Source organism: Thunnus maccoyii, chromosome 22, assembly GCF_910596095.1.
Source record: "Thunnus maccoyii chromosome 22, fThuMac1.1, whole genome shotgun sequence".
NCBI lineage: Eukaryota > Metazoa > Chordata > Actinopteri > Scombriformes > Scombridae > Thunnus > Thunnus maccoyii.
This window is the reverse complement of record NC_056554.1, coordinates 13,027,193-13,049,030: the sequence shown is the minus strand read 5'-3', so window position 1 is coordinate 13,049,030 and position 21,838 is coordinate 13,027,193. Positions and strand designations below refer to the sequence as shown.

At 40.7% G+C, this 21,838-nt stretch overlaps 1 protein-coding gene across 3 annotated transcripts in view; it reads left to right on the top strand.

The window, feature by feature from the left end:
• The window catches only part of acap1 (ArfGAP with coiled-coil, ankyrin repeat and PH domains 1), a 27,881-nt gene extending 6,043 nt beyond the window's left edge, over positions 1–21,838 (top strand). The window contains exons 1-23 of one of the 3 annotated variants that reach the window (XM_042400568.1): positions 510–671; positions 4,508–4,565; positions 6,821–6,940; positions 7,268–7,321; positions 7,533–7,591; positions 8,510–8,693; positions 9,151–9,195; positions 9,347–9,442; positions 12,222–12,296; positions 12,481–12,593; positions 12,792–12,843; positions 13,523–13,623; positions 13,774–13,885; positions 14,036–14,244; positions 14,328–14,397; positions 14,588–14,682; positions 16,637–16,830; positions 17,152–17,202; positions 17,339–17,514; positions 18,141–18,250; positions 19,223–19,333; positions 19,439–19,497; positions 21,105–21,838. In XM_042400568.1, coding sequence (XP_042256502.1) covers positions 6,842–6,940; positions 7,268–7,321; positions 7,533–7,591; positions 8,510–8,693; positions 9,151–9,195; positions 9,347–9,442; positions 12,222–12,296; positions 12,481–12,593; positions 12,792–12,843; positions 13,523–13,623; positions 13,774–13,885; positions 14,036–14,244; positions 14,328–14,397; positions 14,588–14,682; positions 16,637–16,830; positions 17,152–17,202; positions 17,339–17,514; positions 18,141–18,250; positions 19,223–19,333; positions 19,439–19,497; positions 21,105–21,202 — 2,163 coding nt within the window. In that variant the 5' untranslated portion in view covers positions 510–671; positions 4,508–4,565; positions 6,821–6,841 and the 3' untranslated portion in view covers positions 21,203–21,838. Of the gene's footprint in view, positions 1–509; positions 672–815; positions 1,506–4,507; positions 4,566–6,820; positions 6,941–7,267; positions 7,322–7,532; positions 7,592–8,509; positions 8,694–9,150; positions 9,196–9,346; positions 9,443–12,221; positions 12,297–12,480; positions 12,594–12,791; positions 12,844–13,522; positions 13,624–13,773; positions 13,886–14,035; positions 14,245–14,327; positions 14,398–14,587; positions 14,683–16,636; positions 16,831–17,151; positions 17,203–17,338; positions 17,515–18,140; positions 18,251–19,222; positions 19,334–19,438; positions 19,498–21,104 lie in introns of those variants that run through there. The other 2 variants (XM_042400566.1, XM_042400567.1) reach the window with 2 other exon arrangements.

Below are 21,838 nucleotides of genomic sequence, written 5' to 3'. Positions count from 1 at the left end.
ACTCAGTAAGACTTCATTTTGACTTAGTATCTCATGATATTGACATACTATCTCATATTTTGGACTTAGTAAATCCGAGTTTTGACTTAGTATCTTGTAGATTTAACTCAGTATTTTTTAATTGTGACTTGCTATCTTGTAATTTCTACTTACTAAATCATAATTTTGACTTGGTGAATCCCAGCTTTGATTTAGTTGGTCTTACTTTTGACTTGGTCTCTCATAATTTTGACATACTATCTCATATTTTTGACTTGAAATTTGACTTGAAATTTCAACTTAGTATTTCTCAATTGTGACTCTCAATCTCAGTTTCTACTTGCTAAATCATTATTTTAATTAAGTAAATCAGTCTTAATTCTGACTTGGTAAATTTGACTTAGTATTTCACTTACCTTGAGTATTCTTATTTTTATCATGCCTAACTTTAATGTAGTTTTTATTTTCTTAGCGGAAATGAGCTTCCATACAATTGATTCATTAGCAGACGGTGGCTTATAACGCTCCTTCCTTACACCTGAAAGAAAACCAGACAAGGTTGCCTGACAAGTATTCACACCCAGTCTATCTGCATGTGAAGCTCATGTGAAGTTCCCAGTTCACTGAAACTGAAAAGCTGAATACACAAACAGCAACAGGAGAAACCAAATGAGGGGAACAAATACCACATGGTAAAGTACTCATGACATCAAATATACCAGAGTTAGATTATAGGTGGGGTGCTCATATGATGCAACCTAATAGTATATAAATAACCATGGGGCTTATTAGTGTAGTCTCTCATTTTGTGCTGCACTTTACAACCACATTCAACCACGAGTAAGAAACACGGAAATAGTGAGATGGGGGTTGGACTGCGCGTCTTTGCGTCTTCGCAGAGACAGACAGAGAGAGAGAGAGTTGTAGTCCTCTCGGCACCCCTGGGAAGAAGTCCGCATCCGACACAGCCTGCCTGCCACCTGATTTGTTCTTATTCTAATGGGAATATATCGATCCGCATCCCTCAATAAGGATTCATCATTTCCGAGAGAACTTTGCGCCCGGCTTTCCGCAGCATCCTCGGAGTCATTCGCTTTTTATTCGCCGGATAAGATGGTAATAACGCAACTATCACCTCCTGCGTTCATTCATACGGAATAGTGAGTAAAAAGTCGACCTCTGGCTCGGATGTGCGACAGATCAGGCACACGGTGTCCCTGCAAGAAAGAAAAGTGAGCAGGGCGAGCTGCTGCCGGAGGAATACAAATTATACTTGTGAAAGAAAACGCGAACAATGAGCCGGGCTGCCGATGTGGAGCGTTAAAACCGAGTCACAGTTTGTGCGTCAGGCTGCTGTCCACCTCCAGCTTCACTGAGGATATATACATATATATATATATATATATATATATTTAAAGAAAATAATTAGAGTAATATAGTAGTATTTGTGTGGTTGTGTGACTAAACGGAGGAATGACAGTCAAGCTGGACTTTGAGGAGTGTTTGAAAGACTCTCCACGCTTCAGGTAAGAGTTTCACCTGTTTCCTTATGACTCACAGTAATGTGCTTAACGAAAAGAGTGACATCTAGCAGCAAATATTGATTGTTTCTTACCTTTTGGAGATTAAAACCAAGCTTTAAAATGTGGGTAAAACTCAAAAAAAGACATAAAACCTATAAAAAGTCTATATTTGACTATGCCAATATGGCTTTTTCAGACTCCAGAAACAATATTTTACATGTATGTGTGAAGCTTTACTGTTTGCACTGCTGATGCTGAAAAAAACCAGCAGCTCCTTTGAGTTTGAGGTCAGGCCATGTCATGTCACTGGCAGAGCTGGGGTCAATGAAAAGGATGAGACACTACATGTAGGCCCTGTAGGGCTCAGAAAACACTGATCTGAGGTGTGACACTACTGCATTTTGACGTGTCATTTAACCACAGGAAGCTTCTAGTTGAACTCTTCGCAAGAAATGTTACTTAACATTTTTGTGTTGAAGCTGTAACAAAAACGGTATCAAGCTACAAAGATGAACCTCTAATTGATTGCTTCATAATATAAGTAGCCTCATAATATCATGCAGCCTTTTATGTCTTTCAACACAGACACAGCATCTGGTGTAATCAAAGGGGAAGTGTTGTTAAGTTGGTTTTGCAAGTGGCTCAAGAGAGAGTGAGACAGAGCTTGGGTGTGCCCTGATAGCTTTTGGCACTCAGCCTCACTCACAGCGGCTGGTGCCGTCTCTTCCAGCTGATTTGGCATATTTCAATCCTGAGTTTTCAGTCTCTTTTCTCTCTCTCTCTCTCTCTCTCTCTCTCTCTCTCTCTGTCTGTCTGTTGCCCATATTGAATATAGGAAGCTTACATGCACAGTGGTGGAAAGTTTGAGTTGTGGTAGCCGCAGTGATGAGGTCTCATGTCAGGGCGAAAGAGGTGGAAGAAAGGAAAGGGAAGAAGGTTAAGTTATCATACAGTCAATCAAACAGATAAGCCAAATATGCAGAGACAGTGAAGGAAAATAGGGGGGAACAAAAAAAAGAAAAAAAAAAAAAACCTGCACTGACAGCTAGCGACAGCCGCTCAAATGTGCTGCCTCCTGTTGCTAGGTAACAGTGGGGTGGGAGGTGAACAGGAAGTGAGGCGAGATGTATTGAGGTGATCAACAGGAGAGACAGGAAGTGTGTTTTCTGTGGGGAGAGCCACGGCGGAAATTCAGCTGAAGTTCTTTCTTAACTTTCTGTCTCTTGTGTCTCAAAACGCCCCGAAATCCAAAAAACTTGTGACACTAATTCAGACAGGAATGAAAAGGACACGTCTCACTAATGAAGGAATGTTTTTTATCTTCTCACCAGAGGCCTCCTTTCAGCCTTTTTTTTTTTATTTTTTTTTTTAATCCCTCTCTTTTCTTTGCTTCTCTCCTTAGCTGACTTGTCATTTGGTCGTATTTCAGCAGGACATGACCTCAGTCTTTGATTCAAACTAACAAACACAAAGAGACAAACAGTAACTGTCTGTCCGGGCCCTCCTCTCTTCTCTCTCCACTCAGTCTCGCCTCTTCTTTTTTTCTTTTTTTTTCCCCTATTCAGACTCTCTCTCTGTCTTTCTGTATCTCTGTACTATCGGTGGAAGGCAGCGGAAACCACATGGTTGAGCTGTTGGTATGAGAGGAGACGAGAGATACTGCTCACACCAAAAAACTGACAAACCAGCCACAGACAAGACTTCTGAGGAGTGTTTGTGAGGTCCAGCTCTCATTCTGAGACAAACAAAACTCGAGGGCAGTTAAATCAATTAGATACTCTGCAACAAGCAGGCTGGATAATTTACTCAGTCTGATGTTACACAGCGTTTCCATGACTGATGTGCACCTAAGCTCTTTTCAAACCCACAGTAAACTATTCTAAATGTTGCACAAGATCACAAAATCTCTAAAAATACCAAATGCGTCACGCCAACTCACACTGAAGAATGTGCAAAGAGATGCATGGCAAGGATTTATTTGATGCATGATGCATCGTGTGTAGGATTAAAATAGTTTGTTCTGTGTGCGGTAGTTCCAATGAAGCCTTGAAACAGGAAAATATGTAACGTATATTAACATGTATGTAAGATTGTGACAAAGACAAATCAGGGTCACATGTTAGTTGTTAGTTGAGATTTTGATCTTAAAGCTGCAAAAAATGATTATGCAACTAAATTATGAATAAATATATGAAAGGTATTTAATGTGAAGTTAAATTTGGGTGTCATGCACGTATATCATCTGAGTTATGTTTCATGTAGAGTTAGCCAAAATGCTAGCTTTCATTTGTAGTTCCCAGGAAAAATAGAATGAGTATGCAGCACAAATCATGCAAATCAGCAATAAAATGGGGAAAAAATCAATGTTAACAGCAATAAAATGACAACATTTAGTCTTTAAAAGGTCAGAAAATAGTGAAAAGTTCCCAGCTCAACTTACAGTGACATACAACAGGGGAGTTTTTGCTTGATAAATGATCTTTTGGGCTTCTTATGCACATTACCATAACTTTACCTCTGTACTTACATCACGCCCACTGGAACCTCAAGTTTTATTGCACTTTAATCTGCATAGTACATTGATTTTGCACAAATTGTAAACATGTTGTGTGTGTGGGTATATTATATATACTATTCATATGTATGTATGTAACTGCATATTCCTTATAAATGTATTATAGTTTTTCCTTATTTCTTCCTTTAATGCTACTTTGTTCTATATTTTATTGCCAATGATGTTGTTTTATTCCATTCTAATTTAAAATATTTTAATATTTGTTAATTTACTGCATTTCAGTGTGCAATCCTTTAATGTATGATGACAATAAAACTGAACCCTGATCCTTAACAATTAACAATATATCAAATGTTTATTGACTAAGATGTCAGCAGAATATCAGGACGCTGGAGCACACCTGTTTTGTTAAAGACGTCAAAGCACAAACCTTTGACGTCAAGATCTTGTGTGTGATTTTGTGGTTTATTTGTGTGTTTGCTTGTTTCAGAGCTGACATCGAGGAGGTCCAAAATGACGTGAGCGAACTCGAGACACGATTAGACAAGGTGAGATTCATACACTACACCTACACACGCTTTTACAGTCACACACTCCTCATGTGAAGAGGCAGTAAAGTGAGAGGTGGGTGGTTGAGGTATTTTTCACCTGAGTGCAAGCAGGAAGTAACGGCAGGTGCTGCTTCCCCATCATATTGTCCTGCTACAGAGAGAACTACAGCTTGTTCTGCTTCGATGTGATAACCAGTATTCCCCATCGTGTGTTTGTGTTCACACATTACAGTTTCAGATCTATTCATCTGATAGAGAGGTCACATGCTGCGTTTCTGTTCCCTCATGATATTGAATAGGCATGAATCACAAAGCCATGCCACTCTCCAGTTAAGGGTTATAGTTCTTGTAACACTTAACAAAACAAAAGTCCTAAACAAATCACTTGTTTTATTTAACTTTCTGCCACGTGGTAGCAGAGAGATGAAGTGATTTAAACAAACTGGACTAACAAGGTTTAAACCCATCAGGTGATTTTATCTACTCTGCTGAAGCACCCGCCTCGAGCAAAAAACTCCTGTGTTGCTGCTGTGTAGATGACCTTTGACCTTACTTATCAAAGCAAAAATGTGAAAGGGAAATTTTCTTACTTGCAAGACCACCAGATGTTAATTTATGATGAGATAAGATAACTGGAGTGATCCTGTTTTTCTGTTCTGCTAACATGCTACATGCTGTCATGCTATAACTTGTCTGATCTGCAGACGGATTCGGCTTATTGCCAGAAATTGTATCATATTGTATTACAGCAGGTGTGTGACACTCCCACTACTCTCCACTCCTCTCTGTTATAAAGGGGAAACAAAACATCTTCTACCTCGCATTACCTTTAGATAGCTTATCTGCTATGACAAAATACAGAATGCCTTTTAACATTTGTATCACATGTGTATCTACTGCCTGGATAAACTAAAAGAAAGCGGTACTTTATCCCTGCTGATTAGACAGAGCTATGCTAGGAATTATGTGACGTCGCCACGCTCAATGCAGTAAAAATAACAAAGTTGTAAGTTGTCCAGTGCTAACAGGTGCTGAACACAAGTGGCTTCTTTCACAGAAGACATGTCACAGTAGCAAAAGCACAGCTGTAAATAGTTGAAGTAAGTGGCTGGATTCCATTTTGCTAATTCAGTTTCAGGGTCCTGCTATTGTGCGTGCTGGCTCACTGGCACACTATCATGTCTTACTGGGACACTTTAATATAACGGAGTCAGCGTTAATGTTATTAGTAACACCTGTGCTGCCTGCTATGAAAAAGGCTTATTACGGGATAACGCTAAAGGCTAAAATTTAGCATCACAGTGCCACAAGAAGCTTGTCAGTTACACAGTAAAAGCTTTCTGAAGTTTGCTAATGTTAGCAAACATTAGCCACTGTAAGCTACTACTACTACTACTGGTCATACCTGAGTATGTAAGGCAACAAACTCCTGCGTGTATTGAATTAATTAACATTTAGTGTTTTATTGCCTAACTGAAGGTTAGGCAATAAAAGGCTAACTGAAGTTAATATGGTGTTTCAGTCCAGTTAGAGAAACCAAGTGGATATTTCCCAAAGTTACAATCATTTTAGTCCAAAAAACTTGGGAAAAAACTCTATTTGACTGATTCAGAGTGCTGAAGCTAAACTTTGGAATATATTTTTGCACAAAATAAGGACTCTAGATTTCGTCCCCCATCACTTACATTGAAAGAATATTTGAAAGAGATCTTCTAATGGTCAATATGAACAGGAAGTATGCAAGAAACATTCATTTGGGCCCCTAACTGTTGTTTTAAGACAAACTTGAAAAGTTGTGAACACGTCCTTTAAATTTGTTCATAGTCACACAGCATACATATAGCCATGGGTGGGCCAATCACAGTGCTTCCAACACACATAGAGTCAAATGAATGAATGAACACCAGTCAGTAAATGTTTAATGAACAATTACTGTCATCTTGTAAATATACACTGTAAAATATCTTTTCTTTGTGCAGATCTTTGTTAAAACTCATTAATACCCAAAAATAAACTAAAACATTTCTTGTGTCCATGTAAAAAAAAACCCAAAAAACATGACAATGGTATATTCTTATCCAACTTATCCAGTATAGACTGATTGGTAGCTTGAATCAATGAACAGAACAGTTTTACAGACTCCTGAAATTACTCACCGTTTTACTGATTATGAATAGTCATTTGTGACCTCAAGTGCTTCCTGTTGAAGTAAAGTATTTTGACCGTGTTTGTTGCGTGTTTGTTGCGTCCAGCTCGTGAAGCAATGCCAGGCCATGCTGGAGGCAGGCAAGAACTACTGCCAGACCAGCAAGAGCTTCGTCAACGGCCTGAAGGAGATGGGACACCAGTGCGCCGGTGACAGCATGATAGGGGTGAGAGGAGCATGCTGACATACCTGTCATCAGGGAGTTATTTATACACTCCTGTTATCTCTCGTGTAGCGTCATTTTCACTCAGATTGTGTCATGTTTACTTTGAAGGCAATCAGAAAGGTGTCAGTTTTATCTGATTGATCCAAAATAGCAATTGTTAGGATGTTTATGCTTCAATATTTAAGGTTTTTGAATTTAAATGAGAGTAGAATAGTATCCGTGATCACAATCTGCACTGATCAGAGACGGCTATAATGCAGAAACACCACAAAATTGTTAAGATTTGATGAAACACAGAGTCTAATATCTAAGATGTCTGTCCTGCAGGAGTGTTTGGAGAAATTTTCCAAAAAGCTGTCTCTCATCTTGGAGGCCCAGGGGGTGAGTCTGTCCAGGCCTTTACCATCTTTGCACCACAGTCTCCATTTCCAGTCACGGCACTTATCAGCCGCTGTATGTGGTCAAAAGAGGCGGCAGCACACTGTCGATCACATCTCGTTTGACATTTAGCAGATATCTGTGCTCACTGTAATAAATTTGTACCCGCCTGCCTCCCTTCCTCCCCTTGTCTCCGTCTTTATCTCCCTTTTAGGAAGTGATTGAGATCACACAGAAGGCAGTCAAGACGAAGCTACAGAACTTTGTGAAAGAGTGAGTGAACTGCTTTGGCCGTTTTCCATGTTTGTTTCATCTAATCCTTTTGTTTTGTTTTGTTTTTCGGTGCCTCTCTCCCACCGGCATTTGATTTCTCTCTGAGTCTGACTCTGACTCACTTCCATACGCGTCTGCCAACCATTAGCACACCACATGAAAAAAATATTAGAGGCTTATAATCCTTCATGCTCCCTCTCCTCATACTTTGTCTTGCAATCTGCTGTTATTAGTGGGAATGATACGGTAGATTAGATGAGAGAGAGAGAAGGATGTGTGACATGTCATTAGCTGGATTTTAACCAGATGAGCTGCCAGATGAAAGCAGACGCTATTTTTTTTTAAGCAGCTTTTATTGGGTTTAAACAATGTAGCACACAACAAAACAGATAAACAATACTTAATATAACAATTGAATTTGTCCTCCACCCTTATAGTTTGTCAACACATCATGGAAACCACAATTTATAATATGAGAAAACAAAGAAATAATGAGAAAATAATAATACACATAACGTATAATATGCATACACAACTGAATCTTCAGAGACAGAAATAAACAGAACAAAAAATGAAAAACAGATAGAAGAAGATAGATTAAAAAATACATTAAGATGCTGAATAAATTATTACATTCAATGATTAATTGAATTAGAGCTGGAACTAGACAGTGTGTATCATATAATAAAGTTATAATTACTTAACATTTAATTAACTATAAGTCATGGTGCGAGGTATATGAGAGGGATCTTGCACTGACCCTAAACTAGAACATGTGACCAAACCTTCAAGAGGAACCTGTCCTTCCCTTTAAAACAGCTCACACTACTTATTGTGCATCTCCGAGTACTCTCTTTAAACTCCCAAATTCACAAAAACTCTCAATTGTGTGTTGTGTCTTCTGTTCCTGTCCGCCAGAGATGTGCGTCGGTTCAAGGACGTGCGCAAGGAGTTCGAGCGCAGCAGCGAATGTCTGGAGGGGGCGCTGTCAAGAAACGCTCAGGCCCCGCGGGGGAAGCAGCACGAGGTGGAGGAGGCGAGCAACGCTCTGCTCAATGCACGCAAGACCTTCAGGTCTGAGGCCCTGGACTATGTCTTGGAGGTGAGAAAGGATGTTAAGAGAAGGAGAAATTTAATACGTGCCTGTTTTACATTCATGTATCCTTTGAGCTACTAATTCAATAACCTTGATTTGTTTCATGGAGTGCTTAAGAACAGCCTTGTCGCATAGCAAACGCACACATTTAGAAACATGTACTCATCAGCCAAAAGAGGCTCACAGAGTTTCCATCAGGCTAATCAACAATATCAAAGCTCTGAAGGGAAAAATAAGTCGTGTAACTGATGCATCCAGGTACCAGAAACAGCCTGGATTAAATATAGGACAGCATGTCTGATTATAGTTGTGCTTTTGCTATTTTGAATGATAACAGGTTTGCCTCGAGGCTTCTTTCCAGACTTGTGGTTGTGGCTCCCAGAGGCTGAGCTGGCCAGTGAGTTTTTTGGTTATGGAAACATGACCAGCGTCTCTAACCACTGCTGCTTCCTTTTTGTTTCAGATTAATGTCATTGAGGCCAAGAAGAAGACAGACATTATGATGGCAGTGAGTTCATGTTGACCTATTTAAAGTTCAAAGTTCTTGTTTTCATGAATAAGTAGAAATCTTTAAAATGTCTCCGGGACATTGTTTTTGGTTAAATTTGCTGACGATATCTTGCTGAAAATAATGAAATCTCTCTCATGCTTCCTGTCAGATGTTGTCGCTGATGGAAGCTCAGGCCAACTTCTTCCAACGTGGCCACCAGTCTCTGTCAGAACTGGACGAGTATCGACGAAAAATCACTGAGGAGGTAATTGTCCGCTTGAGCCTGACTGATATAATTTCCTTTGTTACAAATCTTCCAGCAGTCATCTAAAGAGCCGACATTGTGCTCGTTGACAGAATCGACTCTGCACAAATAAATAACAGCTGGACAGGAAAAAGAGAGACAACAACAACTGACTCATGTGAAGTGCTTGGAAAGAGTTTGAAAGAAGGAAAAATCCTGATTGTCGTTATTTGCAGCCTAAAGAGACAGCTAGTAGCTTCGACATGTCTACAAGATATGTCAAAGTATCTGCATCTCAGTGTCCTAATTATATGGTTACAACAGAACTGTGATAATTAACTGGATCTTATTCTTAGCTATAAGCTGACAATATTCATCAGATGTGGAATAATAAAAGAGGCAACACAAAAATTGACCATTAACAACATTTTTAAACTAGTTACTCATTTGGGAAAATTCAGTTCAATATCACTCTCATACCTGTGCGTTAAGTATGGAGTTGGAGCCAGGAGCCGATTAGCCTAGCTTAGCATGAAAACCAGATGCAGGGGGAAGCAACTAGCTAAGCTCAGAAATATACATAATTTGTGCTTGTAAATGCTAGGCTAACTGTTTCCCCCTGCTTCCAGTCTTTATGCTAAGCTAGGCTAATCACCTCCAGATTGTAGCGTCATACTTAAAGTGAAGATCGGTATCAATTTTCTCATCTACTTCTCAGCAAGACAGCAAATAAGCATATTTCAAACTCATCTTTTAAGCAAATCTGAATTCTGTTGAAAAACCCTCCGATCAAAGAAACGTATTACTGTCAGCACAACGTGATGAAACGCAGATTTCAGAGATTTACGTTAGATTGTAGCAGTGGGAAGTGAGAGGAAGGTCTTTGAAAAGCAGCAAAAAGAGACACAACAGGTGAAGATGTCCAGCTGCAAAGGCAAAATAAAGATTTATATGAATTTGTTTTAACCAACAGTCCCGTTGCTCTCTGACCTAAAGCATCTCACCTAAAACCTAAAACAATGACACCATAAGAAGGTCCATTTAGAAGCTGTTGTGGAGATTTCAACCCTATCAGATAGTTTTCCTCATAGCCCGAGGAGTTCTGACTACAGGTGGCAGTTTTTCTTGTGACATGTTGAATTGCGTTCCCTCTTCTGGCCTCCAAAAACAATTATCCCGATGGAACAATCTGAGAGTTTTGCTCACAATTCATATACACATGCAACCTGTGATGAGGGATTGCATGTCGCCAATTCCATCATTAAGGGTCACAAACTGAAATCTCAGAGGCAATTTATGTTGACAGGAAAAGTCAGTGATCATTTTACATCAGTTGACATTTTAAAAAATGCTTTGCAGAGGTTTTTATGAGTCAGGAAATGGATTGTAGTTAGCTGTTGGTAAGATATTTTAAATATAAACAAAACCATGTTTGTGTACAATAAACTACATGGTACCTTTTTACTGATGAGACCCAAAGTAAAGTTTGGGTAAACCGCATCAGGCCAGTTCCTGTCATTTTCCTGGGGGCGGAGCAGAGAAGTCACAAGGTGACATCACACTTTCATTGTGACAGGAAAGAGTGAGCAACAACAGGAAATATTTCACATGGCTGTGTGTGTGTGTGTGTTGGTATGTGCGTGCCTTTCAGTCATTGGAAAAGGGAGAACATTTTTGCATCGTCAACGCTGCACATCAGCAGTATTAGCGTGTTAGTGATAAATGAAAAGAATGCGTGACAGGAAATTCATTTCATAAGCGTTCACTGGCTGAATCAAACCACAATAAAGCACTTCCTGTTTCAACAAGAAATGATTGCAACAAGAAGCAGAGGAGATGGAGAGACACTGAGGAATAAGATACTTAATAAAGTCTCTACAAGAGAAACCAACAGTGCTGTTACTCAGTATGGCGCAGGAAGTAGGAAGAGGTTCAACACTTCCTATTTCCTGTTTCCTGAAAAGCAAAGTTTGCAGGAGTGATGACCTTCCTAGAGCCTGTTTATCTTTCTCCATTTTTCTTTTTCTCACAGAGGCAAAATATTGTAAAGGAAAGGAAAAGGAAAACGGGGAAAGTCATCCCTCAGTGTAGTGCGTAGCCAGAAAATACAACAGAGAAAAAAGAGTAGGAGAAAGAGAAATGTATGACCTATGCAATTACTCTTTTACAGGTTTTCAAGGACGCTTGTCTTCAATGGCAAGCTTCTTCTAAATATCCTTTCCTGTCAACTTCTTTTCTCTTGCTTTTCTCATACTTTGAGCCGTACTTCCTGTCTCTTTTTCAAACTTTTCTCTCTCACCAAATACATTTAAATTCACATTTTTTTACTGATATTATTTGGGATTTCCATGTAGAATATTTGGTTAAGCGATGGTTCGTGTAAGAGCTTAGAACCAGCTGAGATAAAGTCATATTGCCATTGTTGGACTGAGTTTTAAGCTTCATTGTTTGTATTCGGCCGGCTGAAGTGTGTTTGAGTGAGATGATAAATAAGTGGCGGTTGTTTGAGAAAGCTCAATAGATTATCCATTAGAGCTTTAAAGGTGCATACCACATAACCGCAACGTCCACAGTTCAACCCCCAGCCAGAGGACTTGTGCTGCATGTTGCTCTCCTCTCTCTCCCCGTCCTTCCTGTATTTAAAGTCTGTCAATTAAAGGCAAAAAGCCCCAAAAGCAATCTTTTAAAAAAGCTGCTGATGTTGGTTATACAGCTTGAAAGGAGCTGAAGAGTTATTATGAGCGGAATAATGTGCATAATTTTAAAATCAATATTTGTGTCTCTTTTTCTGTTTTAACAGCACACACACTTTGTCCTGAACTCTGCCAGGGAGAAGAGGGACATGGAGCAAAGACACGCTGCAATCAAGAAAAAGGTAATAAGTTTAAAACATTTAAACAAATACTTCAATTAAATATTTATACTTCCCAAAGAGAAAAACGTTGAAAAGTTAAAAAACAGGCCTTAACGAAGATGCTTTGCTGTATCTTCAACTAAAGTTTTGAAGTCCTGTGATTTCAGTGACAAACAGTGACTTCTCTTCCTCAAAACATTCCTAGGATGTTTCCTATGATGACTCAATCATGGATTTCAGCGCTGACGCAGCTAATGGGATCGCCATGGAGGGTTACCTCTACAAGAGAGCCAGCAACGCCTTCAAGACCTGGAGCAGGTACAGGTTTATGTAGGAAACGTCTCTCACTGGAATGCAGCAGCTCTGTACTTTCATGCCTAGATCACTAAAAAGACTCCAGTTTCTATACTGGAGTGCTGTGTGTGTCCAGTAATTGTCTTTTCTTTCTTTGCTGGTGCAACAATGACTCTTTAGGCTAAACCAATCGTTCCTTTTCATCTTCTTTCTCTACTTCAGGCGCTGGTTTTCAATTCAGAAAAATCAGCTGGTGTATCAAAAGAAATTCAAGGTAAATTAAACATAAATGTGTCTGTTCTACAAGCATGTTGTTTGTCAGCAGCCATACCAACATGTACCCTGTTTCTGCTGAATGATTGAAGCTAAGCAGGTGTGGGCTTGGTTAGCACTTCTTGGATGGGAGATCTCCTAGGAAAAACTAAGTTGCTGCTGGAAGTGGTGTTGGTGGGCCAGTAGGGGGCAGTCTTCCCTCTGATCCTATTAAATCCTAATACCCCAGTGCAGTGACGGGGACACTGCAGTAGGAGATACTGTCCTTCGGATGAGACGTTAAACAGAGGTCGTGACTCACTGTGATCCCATGGCACTTATCACAAAGTGTAGTCCTTGGTGTCCTGGCAAAATTCCCAACCAGGCTTTCTCCATCTGGCAACCTAATCATCCCCCCCCCTAGTGTAACTAAGTCACTGATTTCCTCCTTCTCCACCTCAAAGCTAATGTATGGTGAGCATTCACCAAGGTGGCTGCTACACATTGGTGTTGGTTGAGGTGAGAAGCACTTTGGGTATCAAGATAAAGCGCTATATAAATGTAATCCGTTACTATTATTAAAGAAGGCCTTAAAAGGCTTGAATTGCCAAACATAGCACAGACAAGATATTTATGAAAACACAAACATGTGTCTATGCACAGTATGACCTGCTTGCTTTTCCTGTCTGCGTCTAACTCAGGACCAACCCACAGTTGTGGTAGAGGACTTACGTCTTTGCACCGTCAAGCCCAGCACTGAAAATGAAAGACGATTCTGTTTTGAAGTGGTCTCCCCATCAAAGTGAGTCTTCCGTGGGCGAACATGCTCATGCAGTCTTGTGTAGATATATGTGTTTGAGCGCTGGTGGTGAGTGTGTGGATTAGCAGCACTGAGAAATTAAGTGTTCACAGCATGTGTGTGTGTGTGTGTGTTTGGTGCACGCGTGTGTAGGTGCTGTTTGTTGCAGGCCGACTCGGAAAGGCAGCAGCAGGCGTGGATCAGCGCCGTCCAAAACAGCATCGCCTCAGCCTTTCAGGAGCACAGAGAAGACCCACACAGCCCAGTGAGAATACACACCTACACACACACATTATCCTCTATATCTGCATTTTTCAGTGGGAGTTTAATCCGAGAAGATGCAGAGGAAGTGGTGGGCCTTTGTGCGTCTCCTCATTCCCGTATTTGTTTGTGTGTGTGTGTGTGCGATTTTCAGAGACAGCGCTGCAGCTCGATGTCTACAAGCACTTTAGGGGGAGGTGGAGGAGGAGCGGCGGATCAGGAGAAAGAGGGCTGCAAAGCGCTGGACGAGGTTCAGGCCATCCCGGGGAACAGGCAGTGCTGCGACTGTGGAGAGCCCGGTCCTGACTGGGCCTCCATCAACCTGGGCATCACTCTCTGTATCGTCTGCTCAGGAATACACAGGTACACACACACTCTCACACACACACATACACACACACACTCTGCTTGAAACCTGAGCTTTAATGGTTTCCCTCTCTTAACAGGAGCCTGGGAGTTCATTTCTCCAAAGTACGCTCCCTCACTCTTGACTCCTGGGAGCCGGAGCTCATTAAGGTAATTTAACTTGTTAACTACATCAGCTGCACAACTTCATTATTGTTTTTTTTTTATGTATTAATAAAATGTTCCAGTGAGAATAATCACTTATCAAGGCAACAGGGAATAATTAACTTTAAATGGCTCTCCAAAAAACAGAAATTAGCGCTGATATATATATATTTTTTTATCTCTTTGCTATCTTTAGTTGATGTGTGAATTAGGCAACACAGTAATCAACAGGATCTACGAGGCTCGGATTGATGAGATCACCATCAAGAAGCCCAACCCCTCCAGTCCCAGGTATAAACACTCTCCCAACATGCACATAGTGAAGGGGCACTCTGCTGCTTTTACGTGTTAAGTTCAGTTCACTTGTCATTGGGCGTTCTGCTCAGTGTGTGAAAACAGTTGTGTAATGATTTCTGAGGCTCTGGAGGAGAAAATAAATGTGCTGATTACATCAGGGGTGTCTCGGTTTGGACTTGGAGGCTTCACATTTTTAACAGAAAGTTTGTGTTAGAAACTGTGGTTCATGGGTGTTCAACAGGCAGGGGAGGTTGCATTATGGGAAATGTAGGATCCAGCATTTTCGGAATTTGACACATACGTACTGGGGACTAAAGTCAGGATATGTCGACTTCTGCCGGATCATTTCTTTTTCTTTTCTTTCCTCTCATAAATCTCCTAAACTTTGAAAAAGCAGATCACTTATCTAGATTGTTTCCACTACAGAGGAATGAACCAGACTTATTTGAAAATTAAAGAGAAAAAGAAAAAAGAAAGAACATGCACAAATGTTTGTAAATTAAATTATTCCACATATATATTTCTTTCTTTTATAGTCAACTCAATGTATTTTCTCTTGCAATGTGGCTTTATTTGTAATATTTACCTCGATACAGATGAATGATGCTATGCTATGCTAATTTTGAGGCCGTCTTGATTGTACTGAAATCAGTGGTTGTCTTGTTTTGTGTGAATTAGATGTAAGTTTTGCTTGTTGCTTATGTTGCACAAAGAGAAACTGGATTAGTAGGCACAAGTAGTCAAAACGAGATGGTCTGCCATAGATGGGAAACTGCAGAGTGGAGAACCCACCGTGGTTTGGTTGACAGACACCTGCTGAAAGTGCATATCAGCAGAAAAATGTTCTCACCTTCTTAAAGGTATCAAAGTTTTGCCTTTACTGCTGGGAAAAATCTTGCTGATGGAAAACTAAAGCTGTTTATACACATTTATAGATAAAGTTTTAAATATCTTTGTGCATTTTAATAATTAATTAATATGTCAATGAATTCAGACATTTTACTTATTTGCCTGCATGCAAATAAGTCAGGTTTGGTCCTCCATACTGTGGCAATAGATAAATATTTTATAGCATGATTTATCGAGCTGATGATCCAACATGTTAAATACACTCTTCATCTCCTCCTGTGGTTATATTGATGCTACTAGATAAAGGTATAATTGTTCCTGTTCATGGTATATCGGTACATTCGATCGTGAACTTGCCACATCCCTGAGTGTGACCGGTTCGTCTCCAGCTCCCTTCATCTTTGAAAGGGATTATATGTCTTGAGATAAGTAGATCGAGTTTTAAAAGGGCATCCTATGTGGTTTTCAGATGATTATATCAGACGCTTACAACTCTCTTATTTTTAGACGTAGTTTTTGACTTCCTTTTCTCTCCTTTGTGTCGTGTCGCAGCAGGAACAGGAAGTGGCGCAGGTACAAATGGTACGAATGGTTAATTTTGTGACTGAAGTGTCCTCCGGAAACCTGCATGCTTTCTGCATCATGAACTTTCACACTTGTTCTGTCTCGGTTTATATTAGTGTCTTACGCCATTTTGAAATATTATGGTTTTTCGCCATGTTTATGCTTTTAATTTGAGGATTTTTTTTTCACTCACATACTGACAGATCAAATGCCTTCCAGCACAGTATATAGCTGATAACCATGGTCTTAAATGTTTCTTTTAAAGCTGTAGAAAGCTTGCTTTTGTGCTGTAATTAAATACCGAAGTGAAGGACGCACTTTGAGGCTTTAATAGACCCTCTTTTAAACTGATTTCATTACTTCATTTAAAGACACTAAGCGCAGCAGGGACATCTGTTAAGCATTCTTGTGTCACAGCTGCACAAGCAAGTTGTGGAGCCAAGCAGGAAACAAGTAAAGCCAGAAATCTACTGCATGTAGAGAAAAATGTTCTCCCTGTTTGTGTCTCTTAATCTCTCTCATCTCTGTCACTTAGAGGAGACAAGGAGTCGTGGATTAGATCAAAGTACGTGGAGAAGAAGTTTATCCAAAAGCTGCCGGAGACCGGCAGGAACCCCCTGCTGAGGCGATCTAGCGCCAGGAGGAACCGGGCGGCCACGCAGGAACGGACCACAGAGAAACCGCCGCTCAAACCCAAACCGAACCGAGCCACGTTGCCTCGAGTCACAGGTAAACCCTCAGATCTAAGAATCGGGACTGATAGATGATGCCTTGGAAATCTGCGGGCTTTTAAAAGTCTAACAGCTCAGCAGGGTGCTTGCTTGTTGTGGAGTTCACTCACTCCTGCTGATGTCAACAAAACAGAAACACACACACACACAGAAGCAATCCTCAAAGTTGGTGATCCAGCAAAAATTGCTAATCCTAAGGGCCTAGTGTGCTGTATTGTGTGTGTGTGTATGTGCTGTTGTTGTGGCAGTCAGCAGGATAAACCAGTAATCATACCTCCCTCTCACACACACTCTGCCTCTCTCTGTCTCTCTTTCTCAGGGCTGAGCCCCAGTGACCTCGTCCAAAAGAACAATACAGGGTTCCACAAAGGTGAGACAAAACACACACTGGTGCACACGTCTGAACAGACAAACATATACAGGGTGTGTTTAACGTGGACTATCCACCCAGAACATTTTGAAAAGTGTCATATTAAAAGTAAAGTAAAACCCTCTGCTCCCCTCAGATGTGGATGAGGAAGAGGAGGATCTGAGCGGCCTTCACCCCGGGGCGCTGCTGTACCGCTCGGCAGCCCTGCAGAACTTCCCCGTCATGGCAGACGCGTTGGCCCACGGAGCCGACGTCAACTGGGTCAATGTGGCCGAGGCGTCCAGCACGCCGCTGATACAGGCCGTCTCAGCGGTGAGGAAAACTTTTAGATTGCTCTCTAGCGCCACCATCAGATCAAAACTTGAGTTACATGTTGATTCATGACAAAGTATCACAAAAACAAATGGCTGGATTTACATGAAATGAGTTGTGAATATTCAAGATCTTGAGAGGATGAATCCTAAAGATTTCGTTCTTTCCTCTAGCACCAATATCAGGCCAAATTTTCCACTTGCACACAAGCAAAAAACTAAAGATCTGATGAGCAATTTGTCATAAAATTTACCGAACACAGTCTCGCTCCTCAGAGGACAAACTGTTTCCATTTTGGACGCTTTCCTGTTGCACCATCCTCAGGCCCAAATGTCATCTGTACACTCAAGATGTATTAAAATTGCCATTAAATTTGATGAGCATTCATGTTAGCAGGGGGATAAACCCTCAAGATACACTTTACATTTTTAGTACGGCGCCTGGAAAGACACTAAGAATAACACTTTAATCCAGCCTTTAGGAGCCACTAGTGGGGCTTTATACTTTCTGTGTTGCTGTTATAACCTGTTTGGACAAGGTGATAGTAGGGAAAGGTTTAGATTGCATCGTGTAGATCGTCAGTGGATAAAAAAATCTGCTCCCGCGTTCTTGTGTCTCCTGAGCAGAACGCCCTGGCAGCCTGCGAGTTCCTGCTGCAGAACGGCGCCAACGTCAACCAGGTGGACAGCAACGGGAGAGGACCGCTGCACCACGCCACCATCCTGGGTCACACAGGGTACAAGGAAAACACACACACACACACACACACACACACTGTTACACATACAAGCAGGAGTCATACGCAGGTCTCTCACACAGGAAACACATCCAAACAAGCAAGAAACTGGAAAGCAAGCTTCAATCTATGCTATGCAAATGCAAGACATACAAAACTAATTAAACACAGACTGCATAAAAGTCCAAAACTCATCTGTGGAAAATTTAATTTTTAGCTTCAACACAGGTCAGTTTCTATAACAAGTGCAGACAAATAAACAGATGACTTTTCTACACACACACACACACACACACACACACACACTCAAAGAAAATCTGTTTAAGTCTTCAGGCACAGAGCCCAACACCATTAACAGAGAAGCTAAATCAATAAAACATCCACTGCAACGACGCAGAGGACTCAGAGACGTCACACATTCACCCTTTTGCCCAAATTATATTTCTGTTTTGGGATATAGTGGGAAAATATCAGTGAGTGCCATATACAGCAGGCAGTGAGGGATTAGGTTTGGGATCACAAAGTTCTTTGGATGTCTTCTACCTTAATGTATTACAGAAGTGTTTGTAGTTGATCTATAGGCTGCTGGTAGTTGCTCAGTGTGCATGAACAGGGATATTTATTTGGAAAATTGTTTAAAAGAAAGTAAATGCAGATAACATGGAGCCTATTTAACTGAGTCCTACATGTACCTGCAAAGCTTATCTTATCAGAAAATGAGGCAGAATGTGGCTCTAATCTCATTTGGCACTTCTGCAGTGCAGTTTGGAACATGATTTGTCCTATTTTCTTTGTTTTAGTTTATTTTTATAATGCATATAAGAACAGTACAAAAGATTTTACACAGATTTCTTGAATCTGCTCTCCAATATTTGAAGAAACTACTTCTTCACAGCACCCGGCCGCCAGGTGATCAGGGTTTTGCTTGTGTGTCAGTGCTCACTCTCTATATGTGTCTCTTTGCGTCACCAGGTTGGTCTGTCTCTTCTTGAAGCGAGGAGCCGACTACAACGCCAGAGACAAGAACGAGAAAGACCCCATAACCATCGCCGTGGACAACGCCAACGCCGACATCGTCACTTTGTAAGTGTCCGAGACAGGAGAAACCTCCGACGATGTGACACGTAAACCAGAGAAGAACAGTAGCTTTATTTTCCCTAACTGATCTTCTCTCTTCTCTTCTTTCAGGCTGCGGATTGCCAAAATGAACAAGGAGATGCGGGAGATGGACGGTTTTGCCCAATCAGGTCACTCAGGGGGGCAGGGATTGGGGGGATTATCAGGCGGGACGGGAAGTGGGCTGGCCCACACCAGGAAGAGCCTCCAGGCTTTAAAGAACCATATAAGTGGCTGGGCTCTAGGGGGGCAAAATGATTAGTAGGGATAAGAATCAGAAAAGTGAGACTGGATTGGACTTGTTTTTGGTTGTAAGCTAAAATGAAAGAGTTTGTCAAGTTGTTGAGCATCACAAAACACTGATTTTGCAGTGTTTTGATGTTTTTCTGCAACGTTTTATATCATTCAAACATGCAGAATATTGTGGTGTAATGTGATGTAAAAAATAAAAAAAGGAGAAAGCATAAAAACCCAGAAAGAACTGAATTAAGTAGAGTAGGAGACAGGGTACGACAGTGTAAAAGGCAGATTTACCAAGGACACAACTAAACACAGACGCATCGATCACTGAAGACAGGACAATGTCTCGCGTAACAAAGAAGAGACATTCTTCTACAAAGCCACATTGCACTTTTGAATTACAAACGCACAGTCATCCTGCACTTTGAAACCCACACACTCTCCAAAATACCTTGTCAATAGAGACTGCTACAAGTGGGTGTTGCTGTTGTACAACCAAGGTTTATAAAAATGTATATATTTGTATATATAACAGATGTTCAGGTCTGTATTTGTAGCTGATATATTGTATATTTGGGTTTTTTTAAAATCTACAGTCTGTACAGTACAGTGTGCTGGCTTTATCACGTTTTTTTAATGGTTTTGTCCTTTTCAGTCCAGTTATGTAAGCTAAATTCAGTACTGGGTTTGGTTCTCCAGGACTCCTACTATTCTGTGAATAGTGACGCAGTTAAAACCTTTTCACTGTTATAAATTACGTGTTTGTATTCATCAGGATTTATACTGTAGCCCTTGAGCTTAAGGTTAACTGTGGGTTTTGTTTGCATTTTGTCATTTGGCTCCTTTTCAAGCTGCAAAGTCCATTCCGTCATGACTGACCTCCAGTCCGTATCAAGGCTTTTTTCTGTGAAGTTTCTTGTGTAAGCTGTGTTTCACTCGTGATGGAATGGAAACGTGACGCTTTTTTTTCGTCTGCTTTGAAACCACTCCACACTGCTGGTCAGTAAATGACGTGCTGTGCTTTATCATTGTGTGTCTTTGTGTGCACTCATGTGTCTTTGCCTTCCGCCCGCTGAGATGTTCCAGCTGGTCTCAACTGCTTGTGCAGTGTGCCACCTACTGCAAACTAAGAGGTAAAGTGCATGTGCATGCTGTTATGTGTGTGTTTAGTTGTTCAGTTGCATGCTTCTGGCTTTAGGGCTACAACTCTACCATGTGTTCAGGAAATAGTTAAAAAAAATTGAATGTGTCCTCCATGAAATTATGCAGCTTTTGATGTAAGATGTTATGGTTCGAACGCAGCTGTGTCGCATTAAAATAAAGGATGTGTTCAGAGGGAATCCAGCACAACAAGGACATTTAGCCAAGAAATGAAAATCCAGAAAAGATGGCATTAATTCGACAATGGACTCTTAAACTCAGCAACTTTTTTGGCTACTAATGCTCCTGAAAACTTCAAGCCTATAGGCTAATTTCTTCTTCTCTGTTTTTTTTTCAGGTGATGAAACCTACCACGACATCTTTAGAGACTTTTCACACATGGCCTCGAACAACCCCGAGAAGCTCAAACGCCGCAGCGCAGACCCCAAAAACTAAAAACAGCTGCTGCCTTGCCGCCTCTTCACACCGCCGCACATTTCAGCACCTCCCAGCACCTCTCAGTCTTACATACTTACACACATGTACAAATGTACAATGCATGCAGACACACACACACACACACACACACACACATTTTCCCTGGCTACCTGCCCACATGTTCAGTCATAGCTCAGCTGGTGTTGACTTCAGAGCGGGATGAACAGTGAATTCTTTGTGCGAACACGTCAAGAGCAGAACAATTGTGTCCAAGTGGAAACACTGGAACGGCTTTATGAGATCAGCATGAGGTTTCTTTATGTCTAGCAGAGGGGAACACCATTACTCTGCCAAAAATTTACTAATTAAATCCGGTAAATCTGTTTCTTTTTAAGTGTTTTTTTAATTTTATTTCATTCCTTTGCCATATCTGTTTACTTGTTAAATGAAAATAAAGTCAAAATATTAATTGGAAATGGACATAACTGATGCAATGCGTCAGCTTTTATGCCAAATGTCTTCTATCAAATTGTAATGTACACAGACTTTTAAATTCAGGACATTTTTAGACATAGTTTCATGGCTATTTTGTCCAAACTATGTGAGGTACTTTAGATTTGTATCACGATCAAATAAAATGCAATACAAAACTTA